At 35.2% G+C, this 12,210-nt stretch overlaps 1 protein-coding gene across 3 annotated transcripts in view; it reads right to left on the bottom strand.

The window, feature by feature from the left end:
• Positions 1–3,296, bottom strand: part of RPL31 (ribosomal protein L31) — a 201,374-nt gene extending 198,078 nt beyond the window's left edge. For 2 of the 3 annotated variants that reach the window (XM_053707638.1, XM_053707639.1), the window contains exons 1-3: positions 3,250–3,296; positions 2,828–2,976; positions 1,165–1,256 (exon numbers count right to left, since the gene is read on the bottom strand). In XM_053707638.1, the coding sequence (XP_053563613.1) occupies positions 1,165–1,256; positions 2,828–2,976; positions 3,250–3,281 (273 nt within the window). In that variant the 5' untranslated portion in view covers positions 3,282–3,296. The remainder of the gene's footprint in view (positions 1–1,164; positions 1,257–2,827; positions 2,977–3,249) is intronic. The other variant, XM_053707640.1, reaches the window with a different exon arrangement.
• Positions 3,297–12,210: the final 8,914 nt, after the last annotated feature.

The raw sequence follows: 12,210 nt of genomic DNA, 5'->3' as shown, positions 1-12,210 counted from the left end.
AGTCCCAAGCAGTTTGAATAAAGGGATTTCTACCTGTATTTATTTTGTACATGCACAGTACGCAGAGCATCCTATCTAAAAATACAACAAAACTTGACTGACTGACTGACCTTTGTTTCATAGTTATAGGTCTCAGTTACAGTTACAATATCTAGCCATATAAAGGCTGATATAATTTTTTTAAAAAAAGTCAGCCTAGTTGATGATTAATATAGTTCTTAAAAGGGAGTTTATTAACATTAACAAGAATATTAAGTATTTCTTGCAGTAATCAAAACATATTTCATTTAAATATAGGATGTGAACATTAGTCAATAAGTAGATTTACAATGAATGTTATGTTAAATTATGTTAGTAGGTAAAACTCCAGAGAAGATCATTTCCATTTTAAACTTGTTTAGGAAGGTTCTAATGGAATTCTTTAGTGGTGTTAAAGGTAAATATTAAACTACCTCAGCAAATGTGAAGAGCCAGGGATTAATTTTTTTTTTTTTGCAGTTTATTGCCCAGTCATTTAGTTGTGCCAGTGCAGTAATTGTAAGCTACAGGGAAAGGGTAGTGATGAACACTAAATCCCACACATATATACTGTATGTATAGTACTAGTACCTATACACTGTATAGGCACCAGTGTTAACTCAGTATGGGACTGGCATTTAAATGAAACTGCCCTGCATTGGCCTTGCTTAAAACCAGAACATGGTTGGCATTATGAGGAAAAGTTTAACATTTGTATATAAATATCTCACTAGTATTTATGAGTTACTTGTAATACCAGTGAAAAAATGCCTTTTGCACATGCTAGGAAAATGACTGACTAAATTGTAATATTGACTTGTATATTATAAAGGTTTTGCAGCTAATTTTATATATATCTCAATAAACAGTGGCTTGCACTCGCTGGTCTTTTTTTATTGTAACGTTTCGGGTACCGTATCCCCTTCCGTCTGAGGAAACGTTACAATAATGGCACGTTTTTTGAAAAGACCAGCGAGTGCAAGCCACTGTTTATTGATGTTTTTCCTGCATGCACCCTGGCAAGCTGTTTATGAAGTGAGAGTGCTCTCCACCTGTTAAACTATATATATATATATATATATATATATATATATATACTGTATATATATATATATATATATATATATATATATCTTAGGGTTTTACCTCTAGCATTAACTGGATGAACTCCTCGTTATTAAGGAATGAAGGCTTCCAATCTTGCTGGATATCAAAGACCTCTGTCTGCGTTGCAAATTCTGGTCAAACACAAAAACAAAAACTTAAGTCAATTTTCCTACGGATTTTGCTACATAAAACATCACAAGTATATTCAAACAAATACTTCATGTACCCCTCAAGATATGATTAAATCATTAATGCTACATAAAATATATCTTCTGTTATCAGTAGTAACTGTGTTTAAATAGTTTTTAATTGCATATTTATTTTGCTTCTTAGTAGGGTACTTTTAAATGTGTTCTAGTTGTGAAAATGCTGCCGTAATAAACTAAAAACCATACGTTCTAAAAACAAAGTTTCATTTATTTTGTTTACTTAAAGGAACATTAAAGTCAAAATTAAACTTTCATTGGTTTAATAGATCATGAAGATTTAAACAACTTTCCAATTTACTTCTATTATCAATTTTGCTTAGTTCCTTTGGTATCCTTTATTAAAGAGTAATCCTAGGTGAGCTCAGGAGTATGTAACATTGTTTATTCTAATGTTATACATAGTTGCAAACACTGAAGCCATAGACTGCTAAAGATACATGCAAGCTCCTGAGCTCCTATCAGCTTCCCTAGATTGTCTCAAAGCAAATTTGATAATAGAAGTAAACTAGAGAATTGTTTAAAATTATACGATCTACCTGAAAAATGAAAGTTTAATTTTGACTTCACTGTCCTTTTAAAGCAATTTTTTAAATAATTTTTTAAATTCTCTTTTACTACATTATCAAAATGTATGAAAATTTGAACAGTCACAGAAAAAATATACAATACAATGTTTTGGTTTTGGTTTAAAGTGAATGTCAATTTTGATGCTAAAGTGCCCGGTTTTTAAAAATTTGATTAAAAACAGGGGCACTTTAATAAATCAAAATGTACATTTCACTCCTGTTGAGAAAAAAACTTACCTTTTAAACTTCACAGCAGCGCCAGCTTCCTGCACCCGTCGCAAAGCCTCTTCCTGGGTCTAAAATGAGGAATCCGGCTTCCTCCAATCACGGCATTGAATTAGACACTGATTCCCCCGGGGGGAAGCCATGATTGTAGGATGACCTATCCATCATTTCTGACGTCAGAAATGGCTTGCAACGACCGGAGGAAGCTGGAGCCGCTCTCAAGATTAAAAGGTAAGTTTTTTTTCTCAACAGGAGTGAAATGTAAATTTTGATGAATTAAAGTGCCCCTGTTTTTAATCAAATTTTTAAAAACCGGGCACTTTACCATCAAAATTTACATTCACTTTAAGGTCTTTTCCATAACTAGTCTATAGATTTGGAGTTAATAAGAAGTTAGTTTTCCTCTCAGTTACTATTTAGAATTTCCTTTTATTATTACAATCCACAGGGATTTTAAAAATCTACCATTACAAGATATATATTTTAAAAGTAAGAGAATCACAAATCAAATATTTTTTTCTTTATCTGATTTTGTTTATTGGATGGTAGCACAGTGGTATCATTCCAAATGTATAGTTTATAATATGCCATATCTCCTCAGGTTCCATAAAAACACAGTGAGATTTAGTTCATGAAACCTACCCTGAACTTGGGATAATAAAGAAAAAGAAAAGCAAACCAGACTCTCTTAAAAAAAAGTACCATTGTGTTTTTGTAGGAAGCAAATAACTTTCTCCAGCACTGTAGTTTTGTCCATTTTACGATTGTTTCCAGGAAGCATGGTGCTAAGCTCTTTAATAAGTACATTGAACTGGTCACGCCTTTTTTTCTCAGACCTGTTGCGTGAAGCCCTGTGATTATTTAAATAAAAAAAATATTTGTAGAAAGAACATTTGTAAAACGAACTTTCCAGTAATTACAGAGTCACTGAGAAACCTGGTCGACATTTGCTAATGACCTGATCCAGATGGTAAGCCTGGCTCTTTTTTACAGAAAGCTGTTGTCTGGTAACATTATACTAAATGTATATTCAATTATCTTCAGTTAGATGCCAGCTAGCAGTGGAAAAACTAACAAAATGTAGCATAGCAATGACAGACAAAGAGCAAGATCATTTTACTCACCTCTTTGCCTTGTCTTTCTCATCTTCATCCATTAGGGTTTCTATACTGCTATTCCTGTAAACAAAACCAGTTGCAACTTACACTCTAGAAATAGCCAAACTATTTTGTGTGTTTCCAGTGAGTCATGTCTTGTTTTATTTGATACACTTTTCTGGCAATAAGCACTTTATCTATCTATCATCTATCTATCTATCTATCTATCTATCTATCTATCTATCTACCTATCAATCAATATATTTGTTTTGTTTTTTAATGAAATGTTAAAAAAATATAGATTAAATCCCACTTGTAACTTATGAGTATTGGAATGTTCACTTATTTATGACTACAATTAAATATTTGATGGTGTTTGTGCATGAATAGATTAGTCTTGTGGCAAAGATGTGCAGTAAGAACCTAAGAGGCAATGCATTAATTTCTTATGACCATTATCATAATTACAAGAGATGATCTGCTCTCACACAACAAACCAATATCCCAGTATAACTATTTGAGTTATAATAATTGTCCAAAATATAGGAAATACTGAAATGCAAGAAATTACATTTACAAAAGCATAAGCAAAGTGATCAGGTTAGGGACAGGGAGAAGCTCACAGAATAAAGCAGCTATGAGAACATTTTCTAATAAAGTTTAACATTTATAACATATACAAAAATATTTATTTATTGACTACAATAATTCTTTAACACAGACTGTTAAAAATTATGTTTTCCTTCAAAGATAACATATCAGAAATGACGAAACCAAATGATATATATAAATGCCAGCACTTCTCTGAAATGTGAAACTAACCACAGATATACATTTGGAGACTGTTAACACAAATAACCAAAAGGAACATGAATATTATTAAAGGGACACTGAACCCAAATTTTTTCTTTCGTGATTCAGATAGAGCATGAAATTTTAAGCAACTTTCTAATTTACTCCTATTATCAGATTTTATTCATTCTCTTGGTATCTTTATTTGAAATGCAAGAATGTAAGTTTAGATGCCGGCCCATTTTTGGTGAACAACCTGAGTTGTTCTTGCTGATTGGTGGATAAATTCATCCACCAATAAAAAAAGTGCTGTCCAGAGTCTGAACCAAACAAAAAACTTAGATGCCTTCTTTTTCAAATAAAGGTAGGAAGAGAACGAAGAAAAATTGATAATATGAGTAAATTAGAAAGTTGCTTAAAATTGCATACTCCATCTGAATCACAAAAGAAAAATTTTGGGTTCAGTGTCCCTTTAAATAAATATTAAGGTAAAAAAAAATCTATTTGTTTACTACTAGTACTACTCATGTTTAAGCAGCTGATTGTCTATAACCTAAATAGAATGTCTAGTGAAACCCCCCAAAAACATACATATCAATCAATCAGCAGATTAATTTGTATAATATCAGCTGTATGAAAGGGGAACGGAAGCAGATAAATATTGTCCTGAATTAAAAAACAAAAACAAAACAGGAATATAACCCCAGACTCAGAGTCCTCAAATTCATATACAGTATATGTACTATAGGCCAGATTACAAGTGGTGCTCTATTTAGCGCTTTCGCTCAAGCGTTATCTCTAGAAGTAAAGATTTTGTGCACACGGGTTAGCATGCATATTACAAGTTGAAAGTAAAACTTCAGGACTTTGGATATCATGACCATGCTAACTTTTTCTTCCCATAGACTTTAATGGAGAGTGCTGAGGAAATAAACTAACACTTATCTCTCGCGAACCCAACAGGAGTTATTTAAAGTTCAAATTCCAATGTTCTCCACATACAGGAACATTTTATTTTTAGTTTAGATATATATATATATATATATATATATATATATATATATATATATGTAGTTCTGGGATCCAAGCACTAACTGTATAGGTGAATTGCCTGGGTGCACTCTATGGCAGATAGGTAGAAACTTCAAGGAAAGAAGAGGCACTCACAGGACTTAGTTAACATAAATTTTATTTGTATTTCACCCTTATTAATGAAATACAAATAAAATTTATGTTAACTAAGTCCTGTGAGCGCCTCTTCTTTCCTTGAAGTTTCTATATATATATATATACAGGGAGTGCAGAATTATTAGGCAAGTTGTATTTTTGAGGATTCATTTTATTATTGAACAACAACCATGTTCTCAATGAACCCAAAAAACTCATTAATATCAAAGCTGAATAGTTTTGGAAGTAGTTTTTAGTTTGTTTTTAGTTATAGCTATTTTAGGGGGATATCTGTGTGTGCAGGTGACTATTACTGTGCATAATTATTAGGCAACTTAACAAAAAACAAATATATACCCATTTCAATTATTTATTTTTACCAGTGAAACCAAAATAACATCTCAATATTCACAAATATACATTTCTGACATTCAAAAACAAAACAAAAACAAATCAGTGACCAATATATCCACCTTTCTTTGCAAGGACACTCAAAAGCCTGCCATCCATGGATTCTGTCAGTATTTTGATCTGTTCACCATCAACATTGCGTGCAGCAGCAACCACAGCCTCCCAGACACTGTTCAGAGAGGTGTACTGTTTTCCCTCCTTGTAAATCTCACATTTGATGATGGACCACAGGTTCTCAATGGGGTTCATTGAACAAGGAGGCCATGTCATTAGATTTTCTTCTTTTATACCCTTTCTTGCCAGCCACGCTGTGGAGTACTTGGACGCGTGTGATGGAGCATTGTCCTGCATGAAAATCATGTTTTTCTTGAAGGATGCAGACTTCTTCCTGTACCACTGCTTGAAGAAGGTGTCTTCCAGAAACTGGCAGTAGGACTGGGAGTTGAGCTTGACTCCATCTTCAACCCGAAAAGGCCCCACAAGCTCATCTTTGATGATACCAGCCCAAACCAGTACTCCACCTCCACCTTGCTGGCGTCTGAGTCGGACTTGAGCTCTCTGCCCTTTACCAATCCAGCCACTGGCCCATCCATCTGGCCCATCAAGACTCACTCTCATTTCATCAGTCCATAAAACCTTAGAAAAATCAGTCTTGAGATATTTCTTGGCCCAGTCTTGACGTTTCAGCTTGTGTGTCTTGTTCAGTGGTGGTCGTCTTTCAGCCTTTCTTACCTTGGCCATGTCTCTGAGTATTGCACACCTTGTGCTTTTGGGCACTCCAGTGATGTTGCAGCTCTGAAATATGGCCAAACTGGTGGCAAGTGGCATCTTGGCAGCTGCACGCTTGACTTTTCTCAGTTCATAGGCAGTTATTTTGCGCCTTGGTTTTTCCACACGCTTCTTGCGACACTGTTGACTATTTTGAATGAAACGCTTGATTGTTCGATGATCACGCTTCAGAAGCTTTGCAATTTTAAGAGTGCTGCATCCCTCTACAAGATATCTCACTATTTTTGACTTTTTTGAGCCTGTCAAGTCCTTCTTTTGACCCATTTTGCCAAAGGAAAGGAAGTTGCCTAATAATTATGCACACCTGATATAGGGTGTTGATGTCATTAGACCACACCCCTTCTCATTACAGAGATGCACATCACCTAATATGCTTAATTGGTAGTAGGCTTTCGAGCCTATACAGCTTGGAGTAAGACAACATGCATAAAGAGGATGATGTGGTCAAAATACTAATTTGCCTAATAATTCTGCACTCCCTGTATATATATATATATATATATATATATATATATATATATTCCTATATATATAGTCATAAAGATATATAGGTATAGATATATATTGTATATTTACATTATCAGATATACAGTATCCCACAAAAGTGAGTACACCCCTCACATTTTTGTAAATATTTTATTATATCTTTTCATGTGACAACACTGAAGAAATGACACTTTGCTACAATGTAAAGTAGTGAGTGTACAGCCTGTATAACAGTGTAAATTTGCTGTCTCCTCAAAATAACTCAACACTTAGCCATTAATGTCTAAACCGTTGGCAACAAAAGTGAGTCCAAATTGGGCCCAATTAGCCATTTCCCTCCCCGGTGTCATGTGACGCATTAGTGGTACAACGTCTCAGGTGTAAATAGGGAGCAGGTGTGTTAAATATGGTGTTATCGCTCTCACACTCTCTCATACTGGTCACTGGAAGTTCAACATGGCAACTCATGGCAAAGAACTCTTTGAGGATCTTAAAAAAAGAATTGTTGCTCTATATAAAGATGGTCTAGGCTATAAAAAGATTGCCAAGACCCTGAAACTGAGCTGTAGCACAGTGGGCAAGACCATACAGTGGTTTCACAGGACAGGTTCCACTCAGAACAGGCCTCGCCATGGTCGACCAAAGAAGTTGAGTGCATGTGCTCAGCGTCATATCCAGAGGTTGTCTTTGGGAAATAGATGTATGAGTTCTGCCAGCATTGCTGCAGAGGTTGAATGGGTGGGGGTTCAGCTTGTCAGTGCTCAGACCATACGCTGCACACTGCATCAAATTGGTCTGCATGGCTGTTGTCCCAGAAGGAAGCCTCTTCTGAAGATGATGCACAAGTAAGCCTGCAAACAGTTTGCTGAAGACAAGCAGACTAAGGACATGGATTACTGGAACCATGTCCTGTGGTTTGATGAGACCAAGATAAACTTATTTGGTTCAGATGGTGTCAAGTGTGTGTTGCGGCAACCAGGTGAGGAGTACAAAGACAAGTGTGTCTGGCCTACAGTCAAGCATGGTGGTGGGAGTGTCATGGTCTGAGCCTGCATGAGTGCTGCCAGCACTGGGGAGCTACAGTTCATTGAGGGAACCATGAATGCCAACATGTACTGTGACATACTGAAGCAGAGCATGAGCCCCTCCCTTAGGAGACTGGGCCGCAGGGCAGTATTCCAACATGATAACGACCCCAAACACACCTCCAAGATGACCACTGCTTTGCTAAAGAAGCTGAGGGTAAAGGTGATGGACTGGCCAAGCATATCTCCAGACCTAAACCCTATTGAGCATCTGTGGAGCATCCTCAAGTGGAAGGTGGGGGAGCGCAAAGTTTCTAACATCCACCAACTCCATGATATCGTCATGGAAGAGTGGAAGAGGACTCCAGTGGCAACCTGTGAAGCTCCTGTGAACTCCATGCCCAAAAAGGTTAAGGTAGTGCTGGAAAATAATGGTGGCCACACAAAATATTGACACTTTGGGACCAATTTGGACATTTCCACTTAGGGGTGTACTCACTTTTGATGCTAACGGTTTAGACATTAATGGCTGTGTGTTGTTATTTTGAGGGGACAGCAAATTTACACTGTAATACAGACTGTAGACTCACTACTTTACATTGTAGCAAAGTGTAATTTCTTCAGTGTTGTCACATGAAAAGATATAATAAAATATTTACAAAAATGTGAGGGGGGTACTCACTTTTGTGGGATACTGTATATATACAGAAAGATATATTTAAAAATGAAAAAAATTCTATGTGAAGAACTTTGGAATGTAAACTATGTCAAAAACGAATCAGAGGAGTTGTCAGCTAAAAACAGTTTTTATTTGTTTTATTTAAAAAACAGGTACAATGGTGTGACATAACAGCCCTCTCAGCTGCATATAAAGCTTACGCATTTCAGCAATGGTGCCGTACTCATAGCCCTCTAATGTTCCCTACAGCTTCTGAGCTTAAAAAGGAAGTTAAAGCATTCTATTCGCTAATGGGCAGGTGTATACTAATCATCAATCAGGCAAATAACCTAAAGAAATACTGCCTACAATACATGTCTCAACACATTTTGATGAATTCTACACACCAAGACCTATTCAAAAAATAAATTTTTCATGAATACAACATTTAGTTCACTGTATGCCCACTCTATAAGTTGTCAATATGATATTATTAATAATCAATAAGCCAGAAATAGAGTAATAATTGGTGTATGGTGTACACATTTGTTGGACCTATATTACAATATGCAGATCTATTTACAATTCAAGTCTATTTCCTATCCTTATATCCTCATTCTATAAAGCCATTTTCTATTGGTAACAAGTACATATTATATAACTCTTGATAAAAGCTGAGTACAGCTTTTTCATCAAAGATGTACTGAAAACCCCCCGTTCATCACATATGTGTTAAAGGCTTAAGTACAGGCATAGTTCCACAGTAAATTTATAACAACATTACATATTTGTTAAACTTAAGTTTCATTTTATATATATGTAATACGAATATAACATCCGAAAAAATTTAATATTGACATTAATCTCCATTCCTTGGTTGAATGGTAAAGTTGTGTGGAGCGCTAATAAATAGAATAGTATGACCATGGAACCGTAGATCAGTGTATGTCTGCTATTTCTGAACAAAGGGGATCCCAGAGAAGCATTTACAACCATTTGTGCCATGATTGCACTAACTGTTTGTAAATAATTTCAGTGAGAAACCTAAAATTGTGAAAAAGTAAACATTTTTTTTTATTTGATCATATTTGGCGGTGAAATGGTGGCATGAAATATACCAAAAGGGGCCTAGATCAGTACTTTGGGTTGTCTACTACACTAAACTAAAGTTAAAATTAACCCTACAAGCTCCCTACAAGCTACCTAGTTAACCCCTTCACTGCTGGGCATAATACAAATGTGGTGCGCAGCGGCATTTAGTGGCCTTCTAATTACCAAAAAGCAATGCCATAGCCATATATGTCTGTTATTTCTGAACAAAGGGGATCCCAGAGAAGCATTTACAACCATTTGTGCCATAATTGCACAAGCTATTTGTAAATAATTTCAGTGAGAAACCTAAGGTTTGTGAAAACGTTTATGAAAAGGTTAACAATTTTTTTTTTTTGTTTGATCGCATTTGGCAGTGAAATAGTGGCATGAAATATACCAAAATGGGCCTAGATCAATATTTTGGGTGGACTACTAAAAAATATATATACATGTCAAGGGATATTCAGGGATTCCTGAATCAGTGTTCCAATGTAACTATCGCTAATTTTGAAAAACAATGGGTTGGAAATAGCAAAGTGCTACTTGTATTTATTGCCCTATAACTGTAAACATTGGGTATTTCTAAACTCAGGACACTATTTAGAAACTACTTGGCATGGGTGTTTTTTGGTGGTTGTAGATGTGTAACAGATTTTGGGGGTCAAAGTTAGAAAAAGTGTGTTTTTTCCATTATATTTTATAAAAAGTTTTATAGTAAATTATAAGATATGATGAAAATATTGGTATCTATAGAAAGTCCATTTAATGGCAAGAAAAATGGTATAATGTGTGGGTACAGTAAATGAGTAAGAGGATAATTACAGCTAAACTCAAACACAGCAGAAATGTAAAAATAGCCCCAGTCCCAGACGGTAAGAAAACTGAAAAGTGCTGTGGTCACTAAGGGGTTAAAGGGACAGGAAAGTCAAAATTAAACTTTCATGATTCAGATAGAGCATGCAATTTTAAACAACTTACCAATTTATTTCTGTTATCAAATGTGCTTTATTCTCTTGATATCTTTTATTGAAGAATAAAACTAAGTAGGCTCATAAGAGCTCAGGAGTGTGCACGTGTCATTAGTACTATGACAGCAGTGTTTTAGAACATTATTTGTAGCTTTGTTATCCAATGTTGCAAAACACTGCTGCCATAGAGTACTAAAGATTTGTGCACACTCCTGAGCTCTTATGAGCCTACCTAATTTTACTCTTCAATAAAAGATACCAAGATAACAAAGCAAATTTGATAACAGAAGTAAATTGGAAATTTGTTTTAAATTGCATGCTGTGTCCGAATCATGACAGTTACATTTTGACTTTACTGTCCCTTTAATATAAAGGTACTTTTTTCCAAAATGAATGATGACTATGCTTACTTGAGATGGGCATTTGTTTTTAACGAAACAAATAAAAATGCACCAAAGAAAATTACTTACAAAAATCGTCAGTATTCATTTGTTTTCTTTAAAAAAAAAAAAAAATTAAGGTGTTAATACTTACCTTAAAGGAACAGTCTAGTCCAAAATAAACTTTCATGATTCAGATAGAGAATGTAATTTTAAACAATTTTCCAATGTACTTTTAGCACCAATTTTGCTTTGTTCTCTTGGTATTCTTAGTTGAAATCTAAACCTAGGAAGTTCATATGCTTATTTCTAAGCCCTTGAAGTCCGCCTCTTCTCTCAGGGCAGTTTTTCACCACTAGAGGGTGTTAGTTCATGTGTGTCATATAGAGAACACTGTGCTCACGCACGTAAAGTTCCAGTGAGCCACTTTTGATTGGCTAAAATGGATGTCTGTCAAAAGAACTGAAATAAGGGGGCAGTTTGCAGAGGCTTAGATACAGGATAATCACTGAGGTAAAACATGTATTTATATAACTGTGTTGGTATTATCTATCTTTTTGAACAATAAAAATTCTGGTGTAGACTGTCCCTTTAATGCGCTCTGGAGAGCACTAACACAATCTTCCTATTGCCAGAGCCCTTGTCACGCTAACAGGAGGATTAGCGCACTCAGCTCCCAGAAATTGCTCTAAATTTAGTTCAGATCCTGGGAACGGAGAAAGTTAAGAAGATCGGTTTAGCTAAGGTAAGTTTTCTTGCTACAGGTGAACTTTTCACCTGTAGTTTTGAACATTTACATTTGTTTAAATGAAAACAAATGTAAATGGTTAACCAAAATGCAGTACACGTTTCATTTTAAACTAAATGAATACCGAACAATGCATCCAACAAATATTTGGGGAAATAAATGTCTCTGAATATTCAGTGCCAAAATTTTAGCTGAACCTGATCATTTCTTGGCTGCACAAGTCTAATGCTTAAACTGACCAGCAGGTTTTATTAGTGTTGATATGTAAGCATGCCACTTTCTATCTCCATTATTATTATATATTTAAGATTTAAAGAGCCATAAAAGCAGTGTTTGCAACCATTTTTGTGCCAATGTTATTATACTGGGCTAGATTACGGGTGGGTAGTTAGTTTGCGCTTGTGTTCGAGCATTACAACCGCTTGAATTATTTTTTTGCGCTCTGCAATTAGCGCTCATACATATATATTTT

Source organism: Bombina bombina, chromosome 3, assembly GCF_027579735.1.
Source record: "Bombina bombina isolate aBomBom1 chromosome 3, aBomBom1.pri, whole genome shotgun sequence".
NCBI lineage: Eukaryota > Metazoa > Chordata > Amphibia > Anura > Bombinatoridae > Bombina > Bombina bombina.
Note: the sequence above shows the minus strand (reverse complement) of the source record. Positions and strands in the feature narration are given on the sequence as shown.